Raw genomic sequence first — 20,973 nt, forward strand, 5'->3', positions numbered from 1 at the left:
CTCTCTCTCTCTCTCTCTCTCTCTCTCTCTCTCTCGTGTTTTGTTGTGGAGAGACCCAGAACAGCTAGTGGGAATTAGTTCTCTCCTTCCTTCATGTAAGTCCCGGGGTCAAATTCAGGTCCTCTGTGTTGTCAGCAAGCACACTCGCTCTCTGGCCCATCCCTTGAGCCCAGAAGTATAAACTCTTCCTGGGAAAGCTCACTGATGTGGCTGCAGGAGCAACTTTGAATGACTCAAGTATCACACTTACTTTCTCTTCCTTTTCACAGTTTTCTTTACTGTTTCCAAAAATGAGCTGTCATGGGACCTGACACAGTCATGGACCTTTGAAATAGTTGAAATAGTAATCTTGCAACTTAACTGTTTTGTCTCGGCATATGAATATATAGCCAGAAACTGCATGTATGGTTGGAATTGCATTTATAATTTCTCTGATGGACTAAGGACCGTGTTTGCATGCTGGTGAAAATAGGATATATGTGTTACTGAATTTGACTACAAATTTTAGCTGGAACTCTTAACTGCTTAGTAACAGTGTTTTGAAAATTTACAGTTTCATTGTGGTAAAAGCATTAATGGTGTTAACTATGTTAATGTGATTCAATATTCTTTTGAAGCAACACAGTTGGTATTTATGAGCAGATTTCTGAGATTCTGTCCATCTGGTCCATAGTCTTCTGTTCAGGTGAATTTGGAATTTTTTGTATTGATTTTTGTTGTTTTTCCTCTTTCAGTACATTAGATTTTGCAAATGAGTTAATATAAGCTTAAATTAATCAAATAACTTAAATATTTGATATGCTTATATTGTAAAATGGTCTTTAATTACTCTTTGAATTAAATTATTAAATGTTGTATTCATGAGTAGAAGTATAATATTAGCATAATATTATATTTTTAGTAAATAGAAGATTTTTTTTTATAATTTTGGTTGTGAGCCTAGCCTTTAATGACTGAGTCATGCCTCCAGCCCATGAATAGAAGATTTTTAATATGAGTACAAGTTTTGCAGATTTTAAAAATCACCTAGATACTTTGAAAGTAGTAACTTGTTTTTATTTTGAGGAAGCTAAGGATTTTAGATTTTGTAGTGATAATTTAAATCAACTTCCCTACAATTTCAGGGGATAGGGGAAAAGGCAAATTGGGTTGGAAAAACTGAGAACAAAGAAATGCAGTTTTCAGATTAGTAATTGGATTCTTGTTTTTTTAAGTGCTCAGGTGACTATTATAAATTTATTGTATTTTTGAAAAAGGAGCTTAAAATGTAGGGAATCATTTTACCCCATGTAAACTTCTGATTCTTACCATATTTTTCAAGATTGCTGTATATTTATATAGTAGTCTGATTGCCCTAATACAAATAGACTCATCTTTTGATAAAAATTGAATGTTAATCTTTTACTCTAACTCAGAAATTTCTTGTACCGACTTTTTAAAGCAGTTTGAAATTAAAAGGTGATTGTTTAGCACGTTTTTGAACAATTATTTTTTTTTATTTAAAAAATCTTGTTAGCATTGCCTTATTTTTACAATTTGTTAGCCAAGCCAATGTTTCAAACCAGTGTTTGAAACCTGCTTAAGGCTGTGAGCATTTTTCACTGTAAGTTGAGTTCATACGTGGCAGAATCAAACCCTTCCAAAGTGGGGACGGACAAGATTCTTCTCTCCATCCTAGGGTCTGACCTCAGCAGAATTAAGAAAAGAACAATTACCTGAGCCACCCCCTTACCTGACTTAGTTTTGTCACGTGAGCTTTCCGGTTACCCGGGAGCTAAGTGCTCCACCTGCCCCTCAGTTTGTTTACCAGGAAATCAAGACGTGTAAACTGCAGGAAGTACTATTTGACCCTCTCCGACAGTATCTCATTACAATAATTGCTAATCTCTGAATAAGACAGCCATGTTTTGTGAGAGAGAGGCTGTGTTAGGTAGATTTTAGGTGTTTCAACAAACAGAGCGTTGCAAATGCTAACGAATTGTGGTTTCATTATAGCGCTAGATAAAAGACATATTGTGACCTTTGGGGTCAGCAGAGCTAGGATACAATAGTAAGTATTCTTTCAAGCCTTTCGACTGAAATATCGTGGCTTGTTGTGGAGTGCTGCCTCTGCCTCTGCTCCGAATCGAAAGGATAATGGCTACTTCCTGATTAAACCCTCTCCACAGTAAGCTGCCAGTGTTGTGCTGAATGTCTTTCTCCCGCTAACGAGAGCCTTCGCTGTTTTCTGTATTGTGTATCACTGTGTTTTCATTGATGAGGCTTTTAGAAGTATTTCCTGAGCTTGACCTTATATTTTGAGTAGAAACTACTGTTTTAAGTTTGGAGGATTTTTTTTTTAATTGAAAGTATTTCTGTTTTGTATCTTAAAAACAACCATGTCATATACCAACTGTATATTTTGGTTACAGAAACAAGCTTAAGAAAACCATTAACATGGTAAGTTGTAGTAAGCTGCCACTTGCAAAAGTGCTCTTAGCAAAATCCTGAAATAACATGTAGTAAATCATATTGTTTTTAGATTCTGGAATAGATTCTAATTTATTTTTTAATATAAGAATTTCTATTTACATATTAACATAATGTATTGCTAAATGTTTTAATTCTTACTAAATTGTTTTCATACATTAATTACGAGGACCCTGAGATATAAAAGGAATGTTAAGTACTCAAAGCATAAGAAGGAATAAAGAACCGCTTAGCTTTAATCCTTGAGCTGGCAGCCACCCCATCTGTGGCCTTGGGACAGTTGTTTAAACTGCTTACCTCGTTTTCTCGTCTCCTACCCAGGTGATTAAGTAAAATGTGTACATTTATTTATTACAGTACAAAATATAAAGGAAACACGTTTTAGATGTGTTTTATAAAATAGAGAAGTAACTGCCACCGGGAGTGTTAGTATTATTAGTGTATAGAAGAGTGGGAGATTCATGGCTTTACAATGAAATAAATGATCATCACATTTAAACAGAACTCTGTTTTTATTAAAACATCCTCATGCAAGAATTATGAATATTGTTGGATACATGAATAAAATACGAAGTAGAAAACCAATAGTTAACAGTCAAGTTCCAAGCATGCTTCTGACATTTCTAAGGACGAGCTTGTTCATAGAATAGAGAAGAATTTGTAAATTATATGCTAGGGAAGTATAGGTTATTTAAATATTACCATCTTGATATTTAAGCTTTAGTCATAGGTTTTTGTTTATGTAAGAGATAACATTTTAAAATTATTAAAAATTAAATGTAGCTTCTGAAGAAGATTATAGAATGTAAAACTAGGCAAACATTTAAAAGTATTCTGGGGGAATATAAATAATTTAGCTTGTGTTGAAAGAATTTAAGTACCTTCTTTTCAAAATACTTATCAAGTTCAAATTCACTCTGTAATTTTTAATATGTTTTTCCTGTATCTCAGAAGGTTTTAAATATGATATTTAATATCGTTATCAAAATAAAATTTACAGCAGTGCCTCTTTAATTTTGTAATGATAAGTAATAGATACCATTTATTGTTACATAGAAACTGCCAAGCTAATTTATCATTATAGTCATATTAATCATGGTATCATTGCTTCCATTTTCATTGCCGAAGAAATAATTGTAGAGAATTTAAATAATTTGAGTAAGGTCCTTTTGCCAGTGTCAGAGTCTTGTGAGAAACACCAACAGAACCCAAAATCCAGAACTCCAGAGACATACAGAGGATTTAAAAAAGCAGGCACTTTTATATTTTGTTCATTATAAAGGTGTGCACACTGTCAATTTAGATGGACTTATTTATCAAATTTTGTAAAGGACCTCCAAGGTGTCAGACATTGTAAGAAGTAAAATTACTTATAGTAGGAAGCCAAACAAAAGCCCTGTCTCAGCAGTTTACAGTTTTAGTAGAAGCAGGAAACACTTAGGCTGTGATAGCGCAGTGTGGTAAGCGATAAGTACAGGTAAACACACACGGTGCTGTGTGCTGGATAAAGTCATAGTCAGTGTGTTGTTTTCATTGAAGATTAGTGTTGTTGTTATTACTGTCTTGACGTTTTGGTGATAGGGCCTTAGAAAACGTTAGGCAGGTACTCCACCACCGAGCTATTCCAGCCTACTTCAGTTACACATTGAATTTCCATGTCTTTTGGACCATTCCAGATACCTGGGAAATAACAGTAAATAAACCTTCCGAAAGTTTACTTTTATGAATCATATAGTTCAGGTGGAGATAAGCTATAATGAATAATTTGTAAAAGATATAGCATGTTAGACTGTAAATGTTACTAAGAAAGAAATCTAAAGAAAAGGGAGCAGGATAATTTTTACGGCTGTTCTGGGGTCTAGAGAGACTCAACCAAGGTGGTGATTGGCCATTGACAAGGTAATCTCATGCGCATACCTTTCCAGGCAGAAAGCCTTTGGCAGGAGCATGCCTGTTATGACCTTAGGAAGTAAATAGAGGCTATCTGATTGGAGGTAAGAGTGAGGAAGAAGGTAGAATAGGAAGGAAGGAGAGGCTGTTGACATGAGACTTTTCAGACCCCAGGTAGGACTTGATGGAACCAGGCTTTTGCACAGATGTAGTTTGTGTTTTATAAGGTCCATTCTATTGACTGTGTTGAGAACAGACTGTAGTCATGGAACATTGGTACAGAGTTCATCTAACAGAAGGGAGTGGCTTGGTAGAGTTTAAACTTGGGATGTTTTGAAAGGTAAAGAAGCTGAAAAGATTTCTTGGTGATGTTCACAGATGAGAGGGAGAAAAGATGTCTAGAAGGATGATGGGGTCCACCAGCTGTGAGACAGAGAGGTTTTCCAGGTGAGCTTGACTGGATAGGGATAAGGAACCAGGACTTTTCCATGGGGTGCATTTGAGGTACCTAGAAGTGCAAAGAGAGATGTAGGAAGGCTTCACCTAGATGATAACAGTCTGAATTGATACTGAAGAATGAATTTGACTTATCTCAGCATAACAGATGTTGTCTGCTAAAACTCACAGGTGTTCCCTGTAAAATCTTAGTACACCTTGGCTTTGTATTCTTTACATAGCTAGAGTGGCCTCCAGTCACCCCCAAAGTATTATTATGATGATGATGATTATTTAAAAATTATTTTATGTGCATTAGTGTTTTGCTTGCATGTATGTCTATGTGAGGGAGTCAGATTCCCTGGAACCGGAGTCATAGACAGTTATGGGCTTGGTTGGTGAGAATTGAACCCAGGTCCTATGGAAGAACAACCAGTACTCCCAACTTGGGAACCATCTTTCCAACCTCAATTATTATTATTTGAAATGTAATAAAACTGTTTATGTCACAGAACTAAATATACAGGGTAGTTAGGTTTTTGTATTATTTTAGTGACCTGTCATGAGCTGTACCTGAGTGCCTTAGCTGTTGGTTTTCAACATAGTGCTGCAAGGTAGATAGTGTTCTCATTTTACATGGGGAGAAAGTGAGGAGAGACTATTAACTTTGAGCCCTTCATGATTAGTTAGAACCTTAAACATACTCTCTATTTTAAAATGCATACTCTTGAGGGTAATTAAAACAGAACCCAAAATTTTTTCTTTGAGAACCAAGAAAGTTTTTGGATTTTAGTTTCCATCGTGTATTGTCATGCAGGGCCTCTCTTCAGGACAAGCTTGAGGGTTCTCGGTCATGGTCATGGAGTCAAGCCGTTTGTTGGTCTTTAGAAATTCCCATGGTTTCCCTGTCCCAGATGTCCCTCCTCTCCTGCCCACAGTCCCCTTTCTAGTGCTCAACAGAGTAGATGTTTGACAAACTTCAGCTGTCGTCATCGTCTCTTCATTTCTTTTCCTAATACATTGTGACCTTAAAAATCATAATTCAGTCATTGAAAATGATAAGATCTCAGAGATTAAGGGTGTAAGGACTTTGTAAACAATAAAGAATGTTTGAACTTGTGTTTGTCAGCTTACACTTCAGCTTTGTTTGCCTCCCCGCTTTTGGCCTCTGGTGGTGTGGATGGTGCTTGACTGACTGAAAACGAGTCAGGATGCTGTGGGTGTTCTCAATGGAGATGGGAACTGCCCTTGTTGAGTTTCAGTACAGACTGGTATTGGAGCTGCTGTTGAAATAGGCTCGCTTTGGAGACTATTTTATAAGTACATGCCTTTAACTTTAACATCATAAGCAGATTTTTCAAAGAAATAGAAGCAGTTCATTTGCCGTGCATCAGTGGCAGACGCCTGTAATCCCAGCCCGTGGGAGGCAGAGGCAGGTGGATTTTTGTTAGTTTGAGGCCAGTCTGGTCTACAAAGCAAGTTCCAGGAGAGTCAGAGATAAACAGTGAAACTTTGTCTCAAAAAACTAAACTAAACTAAACTAACAAACAAACAAAAAACAGTTCATTCAAACTTTCTAACACTTTTCTTTAAAGCCTTCTTTTATTGTCATACTCTAACACGTTTTATAAGTATAATTTATTTTAATGTCTTCATAACCATTAAATAAGCTATTTACATTATTTGGTTGTCCTCCAAAATATCTTTAAAATAATTGTATTTAAACTATCTGTAATTTTCAGGTTTTTTAATAACCCTTAAAGAATTAGGGTTATATATGCTGATTGTTTCTTTGTAGGCATAGAAAATGTCAATGTATTGCTCATTTTAAAAATACTTATTTTGAAAGCATCTTGTTTTTTATTCAGTCAGGGAAAATGAGAGCCAAGTGGTTGCTTATGCCTAAAATTCTAGCACTGAGGTCATTTAGAAGGATTGCCTCTGGGTGGTGGTGGTGCATGCCTTTAATCCCAGCACTTGGGAGGCAGAGGCAGGCAGAGCTGTGTGTGTCTGAGGCCAGCCTGGTGTACAAGAGCCTTCCAAAGCAACACAGAGAAACCTTGTTTTTGGGTGCGGGGGAGAATTGCATTAGGACCTGAGGCCAGTCGAGGATGCAATTTATTTAAGGCCAATTTGAGATACAGTAGGATACTCTATTTATTTATTTTTTAAAAAAGGGGCAATCAAAATCTTATGAATTTTTCTGGAATGCTTTCCCTTACCATTTGTTATTGAAATTTTCACTTACTGTGTTTGTGGAAGTGTAGGACTGAATTTTGTGTTGCTTTGCATGTAGTGTGTTATTAGATCCTGTTTTGACAGCCTGAGCTACTACGAACATATTTTGGCAAATAAAATCCAAACAAATACTAAGTATGAGTATTGATTTGATAACTTAAGCAAGTTGCTTGGTGTTATAAGCAATGCATAATCAAATAATAATGTGTTACAGTAATTTTAAAACATCAGGCATTCAAAAAGGGTCCAAGATTAATTGCTAAAGGAGTGAGCTATATAAATAAAACACTTTGGCAGTAAGGGAAATGTGGTAAATAGAATGCCAGAGGAGGCGCTTTCATTAAACGAACCAGAGTGAGCTCTCTAAGTTCTAAAAAAAGCTCCCAGCACGAGTTTAAGATGTAAATTTCCTGAGATGGAATCAGCTGTCTAGCAGATCACCCGACAGCACACAGTGCAATAGTTTGATTTTATGTCATTTTAGAAAAACAATATTTATCATAAAACTTGCCATTTGAACTGTTTTTTTTTGGGGGGGGTGTTGGTTTGTTTTTGTTTTTCTTGCTTGTTGGTGTTCTAGGCAAGTGCTCTACCACTGAGGCGTATATCTCCTACTACCAACTTTGAACATTTCCCCCCTGTTTTTTGGAGACAGAGACTCACTATAGTGCCCTGACTGGCCTGGAATTTGCTGTGTAGACCAGGCTACCATAGAACAGAGATCTGTGTTTCTTTGCTTCCCAAGTGCTTCAGTTAAAGGCTGTGCCACTACGCCTGGCTCCTTGACCATCTAATACATGTGATTGAGTAGCATTGGTCATATTCAGGATTGTGCAGGTATTTGTTCTCGCCCCCCAAAAATTTTGAAAATCATCAAGCGGTAACATCTCAGTCCTACTATCTGTAATCTGTCTTTTGTTCTTATAAATCTCTCATTCCTACAGTATTTATGGATTTATTGGGCACGTTTATTTTAGTTAGCACAAAGTTTTCAAAGATTATCCCTCTCGTAGAATATTCAGAACCTCATTGCTTTATATGATTCAATTATGTAAATAAGAGAAGCATGATCTATACCTGTGTATCATTCATTTATCTGTCAATGGATAGTATCTTTTCATGTATTCACTTTTAGTTCTTGTGGTAATACTATGTTTAGCCTTTTGAGAATTGTCATACTTCAGTTGAAAAAACTCTCACCTTATGAACCCAGTATTTTATAGAAAGCATGGAGGGTGTGGAGCCATGGCCCCACAGAAAAGTGCTTGCTGTTCTTGCCAAGGACTAGTGTTCCATCCTCAGCACCCAGATCAGGGTTCACAACCAACTCCAGGGTCATTTGACACTCCACTTTGGTCTCCCTGGGCACCCACATAACATGCACAGATATGTAAGCATTAATAAGTAAAATTTAAAATACAAATTATGAAAAATACCAGGCAGAATTGTTGTTTTAGATATCTTTGGAAAAAGAGAAAAAGAAAAGCAGCTGCATCTGCTAAATGTGTGAGAATGTGTATGGGGACAAAGGGCTAATGCTTACAGTGATGCTATCAAAAATGAGGCATTCTGGTTGTACACGATCCTAATCTGGGTGAAGTATTTTACAGACAGTGATTACTGAGTCTGGATTACTCATCCCCCTAGGAACTCTTTATGTAAGAATATGCATTGTTTTCTTTTTTGAGACACTGTTTCTCTATAGCTTTGGAGCCTGTTCTAGAACTAACTCTGTAGAGCAGGCTGGTCTTGAAACCACAGAGATTGGCCTGTCTCTACCTTCTGAGTGCTGGGGTTAAAGGTATGCACCACCACTGCCCAGCTGTGTTGATATTTCTATAGGTAATTCTTGTAACCAATGTAGTTCTTTTCTAGATAGATAGATAGATAGATAGATAGATAGATAGATCGAATACAAGTACTATTTATTGATTAGACTAAGTACTTTTAATAACCTACAGAATACACATTTAAGTAAAAATGTTTCTATATTTTTACTGAGAGATTGTTGATCATGCAAGAAAATAAGGATTTGGGGACTAGAGAGATAACTCATTGGTTAAGAACTGTTGTTGCTCTTCAGGGTACCCAGATTTGGTTCCCAGCACCCAGGCTAGTCAATTCATAACTTCCTATAACTATCTCCACCCTCTTCTGGCCTTTATGGACACCGGCACATAAATGGTATATACACAGACACATGTATATGCACATAAATCAAAATCAAGCAAATCTTTAAAAAAATCAGAAAAAATTAAAAAGTTTCTATAAATCCGTCTATTTTTCTCTTTTTAAAAATAGAAAATTTAAAGAGGGCAAGAGCACGAGTCACGTATGTATGTGTATATATAAAGTGTGTGTGTGTGTGCACACGCGCACGCTTTCTCAAACACACACACACACACACACACGAGTTAGAGGACAACCTTGGGTATCATCATCACTAAGACCATCCATCTCTTTTCAAGACAGCCTGTCATTGATCTGGAGCTGACCAATTAGGTTACACTGGCTGGGCAGTGAGCCCCATACATCCTCCAGTTTCCATTTTCCTAGCACTGAGATTATAAACAACCACTCCAGTCTCAGTCCTTATACCTGCAAGGCAATTGCTTTACCAATCAAAGCCATCTTTCTTGTCCCTTTTTATATCAAAGAACCTACTAAGCCTTGATGGTAGAATATCTATTTACATGGCTTTGCCATATCCTATAACATTCATATGTGTCTATATACACCCACACAAATATAGTGTTTTTATTTTTTAAAAGCATAAGTACTTGCTTTCTGTGCAGACGTTGTTAACAGAATGGCCAAATCCAACACAACAGGCACAGCGACTTCTCTTTCATATCAAACAGCAAAACAACTCAGAGGAGGCTTGTCAGAGGAGCTGTATACACACTGGGTACCTTGCCACCAATATTATCACCCCAGATTTCAGAAATTTATAGTCACTACTAGGCCTACTGGTTTATACCTGTAATCCCAGCACTCAAGAACCTGAAACAAGGCGATCGCAAGAAACTTGAAGCCAGCTGGGGCTACATAGTGAGATCAACAACAATAGTAATTTATAATAACTTCCCAGTTTCTTCCCCAGGTAGCAGTCATCCATCTCTTTTGATTGAACAAATCTGCAAATGATGTGAGCTCTATGTCCAGTTTCAGGAATGTAGACCACGGACCTGCTTCAGAATAAGTGCTTACTATTACCAGCAATAATTGCTCATCTGAAAACTGGAAAAAAAATACCTGATTTACCTATCTCTAGATTTGTTGTTAGGTAAAATGAGAATATGTGTATACTTTGCAAATTGCAATTTTAGTCATTGTCATATATTTTCATTCAAGCCTTTAACTGAAATTTTATAAGCTCAAGGCTCTAAGGAAGACAATAGTTTCTACTTCTCAAGGTCTCAGCCTGGTAGAAAGCCACATACCTGAACACCACGTGACTTAATTAGAAATATACAAGAGTAAGAAGAGGAACCGGATTTCCTTGTGAGTCAGAATGCCTGGAATGTGAGGACAGGTCCATTCAGCAAGGAATGGAAGGACTTTGCAAGCCTGTGAGTGTCTAGTGTGGATTAGGGAGGAATAGGCAGAAATTTTGTCTTCTAGTATCAGAGTGGAAGTGAGAGAGCTTTCTATTTTTACGACGACTTGGAATTTTTAATTGTACAGAAACATTGAAAGAGGGTGGCAGAATCAGTGTTCTATCAAAGGTTACTGCTTTTAAAAATAGTCGGGATCACTACTGGCTGTATGAAAGACTTTAAAAAAGGAGATGTGGCACTCGGGAGGCAGATGCAGGTGGATCTCTGTGAGTTCGAGACCAGCCTGGTCTACAGGAGCTAGTTCCAGGACAGGCTCCAAAACCACAGAGAAACCTTGTCTCGAAACCCCCCCCCCCCCAAAAAAAAAAAGGAGATGTGGGGGTTAGAGGAAACTCCCAAAGTGATTGAAGTGTTTACAATAAATACTGAGTGATGCTATAGACAAAGACACCCTGGAGCATCCTTAGTATCTGAAGCTTGCAGCTCCCTTTATAGCAGCATGGCCAGTCACATGACTGTTGGAATGAGGTTATGAAACAGGTCTAGCGGGTGCCAGACTTCAAATTAGTTAGTCCCTAAACTAGGCTCATGTAGCTTTAGCAAGGTGGCTTGTTTTGTTATTTGAATGCTTACAACGTGATGATGGAAGAATTATTAAAGAGATGAGTACCTGAGAGTGACCTCCGTGTGTCACACATGAAAAGTTATAGGCACTCTACATTCAGTCTTAACAGAGTCCAGAATCAATAAAGTCAAATGATACACTCTCAAAGAGAGAGCCAAAATGTTTGTTTCAACAGCTTTATGGAAATCTTATTTATGTATCATACGCATTACCATCTCAAATATCACTCATTTTTTAGTGTATTCACAGATTAGTGCATCTATCAATTCAATCACTTAAATATTTTATCATCACCCAGAGTTGCCCAGTTCCTCATTTTCTCCCAGCCTACACACAGCTCTAAGGAACTGCTACTGTGGTCTGGATTGGGATTGGGTGTTTGTAGGTTCTTGACCTTTTTTTCCACGGAACTGAAAATAGGGGCTCACACAGATGGGCAGAACTAGCAAGAGAACTTTATTCAAAGGAAAGAGGTAGTGCAGATTAGGAAGGGATACAGTGTCAAGATTGACAGTGGGTCATGTGAGTGAGGGTTCTCAACTCCTCTTGTTTGGAGCTTCCTTTTATGGGGTTCAAGAGAGGAGTTGATTGTTTCCTTTTGGACATTGATTATTTTCACACAAACTATCAATTTTAATATATTTTAACTTACCCTTTGAAATATCTTCCTTCTCTTTTTATTATTTTCTGCATTTCGTACATTTGCCCCAACTGATATCCCCACGCATTAGAATTCCATTAGATTGTATTTGAAAGGTTTAAGACCTTATGTTACTGTGCTCAGAGATGAATTTTAATGTGAGGTCCTAATAGGGATGTGGTATTTACCTAGCACGCCTAATGCCTTGAGTTCAATCCTGCGTATCAAAAACAAAATGACACACTTCATATGCACACCTCAAATCCATTTTAATAAGACCTGCATTGAATATATGGGCCATCCTTTGACAGAAAAACACAGGTATATAATGGGTATTAACTATGATAAAATGTTTTGAGTATTTCAGTAAACTAAGACAAGTACTAACCAGCAGTAAACAATTCTAAAAGTGAGCTGTGTAACACTTGAGAAGGTTCTGAAGGTATCCTTTAGAAATACTGTATTAAATTGTTAAATTTAATAAAATTATTTAGAAATTATTAAAGTTAATGTGATCTGGTAACCTAGCCGACAGCACACCTACTATGAGTACAAAATGACTGGTACTTTACGTGCTCACACAAGTTCTGCTTCTCACCTGGAAAGGATGTTTTATTCTTAGGAGAGACCATGTGACCTGGCAATTATGTTCTTACATGTCAGTCTGTTTCTTTATCCACATAAGCACTGTATACTTATGTTAATATTCACTGTTTGTAAAATCTAAAAGTAATCCAAATGATTATTAAGTGGTAGGTGAATGTTGTAGGGTACAAAATGAAATATTATTCACCAATAGAAAGGAATAATGTATTATACATGCTATAATATGAAATAACTTTGAAATATGGTTTTAGGTCTCAGAAATGATCACTGTGTAATTCTTTTTATGTAAATTATCTAGAATAGATAAATTCATAGAGACTGAAAGCTGGGTAGGTTCTGACGCAGGGAAGCAGAGACAATAAGTTAGTGACTTGACAATACTTGGTTTCAGTTACTCAGTCCATACTTCTGATAATCTCCTTAGCTGCCCAGCTCCTTGCTTTCACATATATGAATACATATTCTTCTCTGGACAATGGGGTAAGGGTCTCCTACCCTAACAACTATCATATTAAGAGAATTTCTCAGATATATTCCCAATCTATCTGAGTATGAAAGAAACCCAAGCCCACCTGGATTGTTTGGGACAAATGTGAATTAAGATCAACTTGTGTCTTCAAGTAAGCATTTAGGGAACATCCTCTGTTTATCTCTTATGCATAATTGGGTATGCATATGATTAAAACTGATACATTGTAGGGGAAGACATTTGACCAAAAGCATTTTGGAGAAGAATCAGTTTATTTCTGAACAAACAAGCAAAATCAGAAAGTAAAAGATATTTTCCTCTTCCCTATAAAAACACAAATTACTGAGAATCTAGACAGATCAATAGTTTCCAGTGGTCTTTGGCAATGACCCAGAATATATTGGTGCTTAAAAAAAAAAAAAAAGATCCCACTATGTAGATTTCATGATTTCTAAGGGTGATGCTTAACTCAAAAATTTTAACCCATTATTATGCCTGTGACTGTTCAGTCAATGGTTTTCTCGGTCTTAAATTCTAGGGTTGGTAACCAATGCTCAGACTAGTAGCCAGTATTTTGTACATATTTACCTTGACCAATAGGAAAAATGTTCATATATATATATATACAGTATATGGGCTGAGCACATTGTATTTATGTATTTAGCAATACACACGCATGTATATATAATAGCAATTAAAGAAAAAGCCATGAATTTGAAAGAGAACTAGAGTATATGGGAAGTATGGAGGAGAAAATGGAAGGGAGAAATTATGTAATTATATCATAATCTCAAAAAATAAAAAAATATTCCTAAAAAGCATATTCTCCTGGAATTCTGATGTCCGATCTGATATGGAAAGGCTTTGTGAACAGACAGTTCTAAAGTGTGAGCTAGCTGCTTCTGTTGTAACCTTGTGAGAATTTCCAGCCTATAGTGATATAACAGTGTTGCACAAAGCACAGATTTTTTTAGTGGTTTTTACTAGGGATGTCTTGATGAAAGCATATGAGAAATGATGGAATATATAATTAGGTTCCTTGATAGTACTTTCTGAGTGACTTTCCTACCTCTTGATAATGGCCAAATGCTCTCATCACAGGAAGCATAGAGCATGGTGATTGTTGCAGGTTTGTCGTAGAGGTAATTGCTGATGACTGCTGATTCAGATCATTTCCTGCATCAGTATTTCTCAGGAAAACTTGAATAAGGTAGTACCCACCCCAAACTACCATTAACTCTTTGACAGCCTTACCAGTCTCTTTAATATATAGCAGACTTCCTCACTAAGCAGGATGTCAATCGTTTAGGCCAGTGTGTTCTACAGTGGTATTTCCAGTGAGGATGTGATTGTCAGTAAACTCTTGACATGTTACGGATGCATCTCAGAGTTACTCAATTTTAATCTTAAATTTATGCATGTGATTGATAATAATCCTATTGGATAATGGGATGTTTTTGAGTTATTTTTGTTTTAATTTGATGTATTGTGTTATTTGAGGAAGAGTTTTCCTCTGTAGCCTGGGCAGGCCTCAGATTTATGCCAATTTTTCAGCCTTAGCCTCCTAAGTGTTGAGATTCCGTGTGTGAGCCACCACACACGTAATAAACCAAGTACGTACTGCTTGGTTTATTTTGTCGTTGTTGTTGTATTGTGTTGTTTTGTTGCCTAAGAAGGTGGAGTGTTGTGCTACACAGACTGGCCTTGCACTTACTGTATACTGAAAGTCACTTTAAAATTCAGATCCTCTTGCCTCTGCCTTGACAGAGCTGGATTGTGTCAGTCTCTCACCTGTTGAGATGGTGAGGGATCGAATCCAGAATCTTTGTGCGCTAGGCAATACTGAGCCGCACCACCAGCGCTGTATGTTGTTCTTGGCACACTGATTTGTGTTTTAAAAATATTCCTGCTCTCTATAGTTGAATTCTGTCCTTAAATACTGCAGTAAATTGTAATGAGGGGGCCTATTTTTACATGTAGTCCAGAGTGAGGATTATTTTAAATAATTTCTGGATATTATAGTTTGATTTTATGTCCCAGTACAATAAATTCTGAGACTCCAAAAGACTATATTTATTGTATTAGTTATGCTATTATCATTCTGAAACTGTTGGTTGCATATTGTGACATAGACTAGTGGTTATTGATTAAATTATTTTTATTTATTTATTTAGTATTTTGAGACAGGATTTCTCTTTGTGGTCCTGGCTGTCTTGGAGCTAGCTTTGAAGACCAGGCTGACCCTGAGCTCACAGAGATCCAAGTGCTGGGATCAAAGGCGTGTGCCACCACCGCCCAGCTAATGTATTTACTTTTTAAAACTAATTCATTCTAATTGTTAGTTAAGTTCCTTTTCCATTTCATCACTAGAAAATAAGATTGCTAGCAGTTTTAAGCATTTATGTTTTTCAGCTTTATTGCTTATAGAAATTTTCTTAATATTTTCATAATTTGTTAGCTGCTGCTGCTTCTCCAGTTTTTTGTTTTGTTTTGTTTGTTTTTTTGATAGGTTTTTGTGTGTGTGTGTGTGTGTGTGTGTGTAGTCCTGACTGTCCTAAAATTCATCCTGTAGACCAGGTCATCAAAGGTGCCCACCCCAACGCCCAGCAGCTTCTTTTTTCATGGTTAAGCTTTTGGTTTTAAATGGACCATTGTAAGTAGTTTAGCAAAACAAAAAACCAAAGAAAAACAAAGACTGTATCAGAGACTTACATACTTTTAGATTTTCCTTATTTATTTAGGTGCTTGGAAATGAACCTAGAGTTTTGCACAAGCTAAGCTTACCTCTATGACTGACCCACCCTCCCACACCTCACTTATCTTTTCATTTAACTGTCTTATAAATATCATATAAATTAATATTTATAATGACTGATTCACAGTTTCCTTTTATATATATGTATATATATATATATATTTTAAAAAGTGTCCAGAATGAATGTGGCATTCTAATTGTGTTCTAGCACAAATGAAATCAAAATGGTTCTCTGTGAAAGAGGGTGCTGGGGTGGTTCTCCACACTGTGCTGCAGAGCCCATGCCCTTTCCCTCTAGTTGTTGACATAGTTTTGCTGTGTCAGACCAGCCTTGTAAGAGTGTGCCACCCCAGTCATAGACAAACTCTGTCTTTGACACCTAACCTATTTTGTGTATGGCAAGTTATTAACCTTTTTGTGCCTATGTTTTCTTATTTGTGAAAATTAACAGTTTGAAGATAATAATTACACTTGGAGTTCATTTGCCTTAATTAAAATAATGAAATGAAATTACTTTGCATAGTGCTGGTACAAAACATTGAATAAATAACGTTGTGATAGTGTTAGTGGTAAGATTTAAGCAGTGTTGGTACTGGCAGTGCTAACAGGGTTGTGTTTCAATGCAGTAGGAGTCCTTTCCTCAGTGATGTTATATTTGTGTTCACCTTTAGCTGCCCCATGATTTAGTGCAGATGTATGTACATATATGCACCTATGGATAATTCTTTAACATTTATTTATTTACTTATTTTATGTTTAAGAGTGCTCTATTGGCTTATGCCTTAAGACGGCATGACATACCACTTTAGATGGTTGTGAGCCACCTTGTGGTTGCTGGGAATTGAACTCAGGACCTCTGGAAGAACAACTAGTGCTCTTAACCGTTGAGCCATCTCTCCAGCCCCTGATTCCTACTTCTTTTTGATGATTTTCCATCTTCTATTTGTCTTACTTTTAGTTCTGTTTATACCAACTTGCTTTGTTTTTGAACTGTGTTTTTAAACTCATAATTGTTCATTTTATTCCCAAACTTTCACCTAAAATAATGGTGAGTTCATTTTAATTCTTTTCAGTTTATTAAAAAAATGTATAAATGAAAAATTCAAAGGGTAAAAAAAATAAACCCACAGCTTTCTCATTTTAGCCTGCAAACTAAAGGACTAAAATTTCTAAAGAAATAGGGGGAGAGTGCTGGCCTGCTATGCATGAGACCCAGGGTTCTATGCTCCAAACTGCAAAATAAAACAGAATTTTCATTTAGTTGTTTTTAAAGATTATTGGTAAGATTGTTTAACCATACCTTTACCAAGACAAGTGTGTCTTTAGCTCCATTACATGTTATACCCAGACTTGCTTGGCCAAGAATGCTGAATTAATCAAACAGCCTCATCTATCTGTCTGTCTCTTATGATGCAAATGGAGAAGCTTTGTGGGTCTTGTCAATGATTTTATATTTTTGTCTTATATGTAACTGCTGTGTTATAAGTTCATTGATTATTTATGTATATATTTTTATCAATGATTGTTTTATGAAGAACAGTTTCTTAGAAAGGAAGATGTAGGTACATTTGTAAATAGAATTAGGAGTTTTCCCGGAAGCCAGAGAAGAGGAGGGATTGACTAACATTCTCATCAGGGTCAGATGATATTCCAAGCTTGATGGATTTCATAGTTTGTCACAACTATTTGTGGCTATGGAGACGTCATCACCACTAGTAAAAGGAAATTGATCCCTGCTTATTGACCAAACCAAAGTAAAGAAAACAAAAACACCCAGACTCTGCTTATATACTCTTCTTTGCTGATCTTTGTTCTTAGTGGCATAGATAAGAATGATAGCTATAGTGATGGAGAAAACTGGATCAATTTCAAATTCACAGTACAAGTAAAATTGAGATGAATTGGATCTGATAGGGCAGAAGAAGGGACATATTCATGTCAACCCTCTATAGAGAGCACCAGAGTCTTAGCTCATATGTGGATCAGTTTCATAATTGAAGACACCATTGCACAAATTTTGTCTTCAGATTTGTATCTTCAAACTGCCGTAGTCCCAATTGAGATTTGTAGCAACTTGTACCAACAGCTTTGTGGATTTTTGTTTTTTTGTTTGTTTGTTTTTTGTTTGTTTTTTGTTTGTTTTTTGTTTTATTTTGGCCTCCTGGTTGAATTCTGTACTCATCCTGGCAGAACCATAGCTTCGTTTGACCAGACTTTGCTTAATTTTCATTTCACTACTTAATGTGATTTCCTATTAAAGTCTCACAGTGACACATTACAGAAATAAATGGAGACTGCTAGACTGGACCAACTATGGGTTATTTAAAGGGTAATTTCCAGCAATAACAAACCATTCTTCTTTTATTGATTTAACTGTCATCAATACAAGAACCTGGTTAAACATTAAAATGGTATGAAAAGATGGACAGTAAAAGCTAATTCTTTCAGTGAAGACTCCATGTACCTGCTCCTTTTTCCTATAGTTAACAATTTCTCGTATTTTTTCTAGAAACATTGTCAATATGTACACAGTAGAATACCTCCACCCCCTTATCCTGAGCACAAATGAGACTAGACTGACTAGACCTTGTCCTTTTCACTTAATCGGTTAACACAGATCCACCTTATTCTTTTAAAAAAGCTGTGAGTTCAAACTTATTGATGGACATATGTTGTTACTCGTTTGCAATTATAACATGCTAAAGAGTATCCTTTCTATGTTATTCATTTCTGTAAGAACATTTTAGTGTGTCTTTGAGAACTTCTTAGCCAGGAAATTGTAATATTAGAAGTACAAACCTGATATTAGAGTGACCAGGACAAAGGCAGAATTTTAAGTATGCTGTTCTTTATTTGTAATCATTTATTCTTTAGAACCTTTGTTATTCCCTCTGTTACATATGGACTGACTCTTCCTCAGCGCATTTCTTAGACCGCTTACACGTTTTATATGGGACAGAAGGACTTTGGCATGTTGCTTCTTTGGTTCCCTACCGTGGTTGCCGCTGTTTCCCACAGCAGCCCTCACTGTTTCTGTTAGAATGTTAACTGTCTTTCTGCGCCAAGCAAAGCTTCCTGTCTCCTGTTTGTCCTTTGAGTATCTTGCGTTGGGTTACTTAATCAGACGTTGTTGGTCTATATCTTTCAAATCTTTGTATCCTTTTTAGAAATCTCTAAACTTAGTTGATATTTAAAGCCATAGATTATTCCCATGGTTTAGTTCATCTGAAGACATTAAGTCTTGTTCAAATCCTCTGTTAATATTCTCATATATCTATTTTGTATTTCTAGAATAACCTTCCCTACAAATATTTCATTTCAAAGGAATACTTAATCTTTTGGATAGAAAAGAATATTCCCCGAATAGATTATTTATTGAGCAGTATGAAAACCAGTGCTTTGCTTGCTCTTGGATTATTTTTTCATGTTTAGGTCTCTTGAGGTCTCAAGAGTAAACTTGTAAAAGATTTAAATTACAGAACCTGTAATTTAGCACAATGTGCATTTGAAAATAGCAAAAAAGGCAATGTGGGGCCATGCAGGAAGCTCAGTTGGCAGAGTTCTTAAGACCACTTAAATGCTGGGCCTAGCAACATGTCTGGAACTAAGGGAGAAGGAGCAAAGACAGATAAGAAACTGTGTGGTGTACCTAATGTTTAATTTGTTTCAAGCTGGGTTGCAGGAACACACACCTGTAGTCCTAGCTGTGGGACTTAGGTAGGAGAATATGAGTTTAGGCACAGCCCTGTTTCAAAAATAAAATAAAATTAAACTTGCTTCATAAATGTTCATCTTATTTCACTTTCTGTTGCTATAACAATATCTAGTACTGAATGATTTATGAAGGAGAGAGTTCTGAAGTCTGAGAAGCGGAAACTCCCAGCCGCTATTCATGTAAGGAGTCGCTCCCTACACTGCTACCCACTTCACAAAACACAGATGTGTTTCACAGGAGTGAAAGTCCGCTCACTCCTGCCCAGTCCCATGAGAAAGGAAGCCTTAACATGAGTTTGGGAAGGGGTACTCTAAACCATAAGGTTATTTTGTCCACATTTCACCTTATGTCTTTTAAAAAGCGAGCAAAATGCACAGACATGTCTAATTCTTTGAGTGATCCTGCCTGATAGAGCGTTTCCTTCTGTTGTAGACATGGAGTCTGGAGAACGACTGCCACCCTCCCCAGCCTCCTCCGCTACACCAACGGCATCTGCTCCTGCTGTGGCTTCAGTGGTTTCCAAAAGCGGCCTTTCCTCGGGACCTGCTTCACTTAGCTCTGCAGTCAACCCATGTGGTGAATATCCTTTTATACTTGATTTTAGAGCACCGTTCTTTCCATGGTTCTGTGTTTGTAACACTGCACTCTGAATAGCATGTTGTTCTCTTGACCTTGGATAATGTCTGGGTTAAATGTGTAGCCTTTTGGTTTTGTCTGGATTTTACTCTGGGAAAGCACTAATTTCTCCTGGTTTTCCACACTTGTAACTCTTCTCTGAGAATTTAGTTTAATTTCTTTTTTTATTGTTTTTATTTAGCTATACATTTTTTTCTGCTCCCCTCTGTTATTTCTTAATACCCACATAACTAATTCGTTAGTAAATGTAGAGTTACAGGCACATGAAAGAAGGAAGAAATACAGATGTCCTTGGCACAGGTTCTCTCTGTCCTAAGTCCCCCTCAACAATGTGGATTGACAATGCAGTGAGTTTGTGAGACAGTGCAGGAATAACACACTTTATCATTAAAAAAAAAATAAGTCCACTCTTTAAGAATATGTGGTTTTGCTTTTTTGAATCACCGAAAGTTGCCCACTTAAAGAGTGCCCATACCTCTTTATTCTTGGCATTCGCAGCAAAACCATTCAGGGATGTTTAGGACCAATGAAACATTGATCTCCAGAATATACCTTTAGTTTTATTGCCATACTTAAGGTTAAAAAAAATATCATTGCAGTAAGAACAGATAGAACTCTCAACATGTATGGGTTTTATTGGTTTTATGAAAAGAGTGATAATCACATCTAACAGGCTGTGGACACAGAACCTGTAAAGAACAAGCGCCAAGCTAGCAGGAGTGGTTGGCCCACTCATCCTAGTGCCTGTAAGGATATTTTTGTTCATCAGGAAAACAAAGCCAAACTACCTTTTCTTTGCCCCAACGAGGGCTTGTCCATCTCCTTGGAGCCTTTCCATAGAACAGCAGTTGATGCATACCTTAGTCAATATCAGGTGCCTCCCTACATCTTGGCTCCAACTAAAAGCTCAGAGAATGACATTTAACATAATTAAA

At 36.7% G+C, this 20,973-nt stretch overlaps 1 protein-coding gene across 15 annotated transcripts in view; it reads left to right on the plus strand.

The window, feature by feature from the left end:
• Nucleotides 1-20,973, plus strand: part of Baz2b (bromodomain adjacent to zinc finger domain 2B) — a 321,551-nt gene that overhangs the window by 205,695 nt on the left and 94,883 nt on the right. For 13 of the 15 annotated variants that reach the window (XM_050122560.1, XM_050122535.1, XM_050122624.1 and 10 more), the window contains one exon: nucleotides 19,835-19,978. In XM_050122560.1, coding sequence (XP_049978517.1) covers nucleotides 19,837-19,978 — 142 coding nt within the window. In that variant the 5' untranslated portion in view covers nucleotides 19,835-19,836. Of the gene's footprint in view, nucleotides 1-1,916; nucleotides 2,168-19,834; nucleotides 19,979-20,973 lie in introns of those variants that run through there. The other 2 variants (XM_050122598.1, XM_050122589.1) reach the window with 2 other exon arrangements.

Source organism: Alexandromys fortis, unplaced genomic scaffold, assembly GCF_014885135.2.
Source record: "Alexandromys fortis isolate MF-2015 unplaced genomic scaffold, M_Fortis_MF-2015_v1.1 scaffold_8_9099976_23576923, whole genome shotgun sequence".
NCBI classification, from domain to species: domain Eukaryota; kingdom Metazoa; phylum Chordata; class Mammalia; order Rodentia; family Cricetidae; genus Alexandromys; species Alexandromys fortis.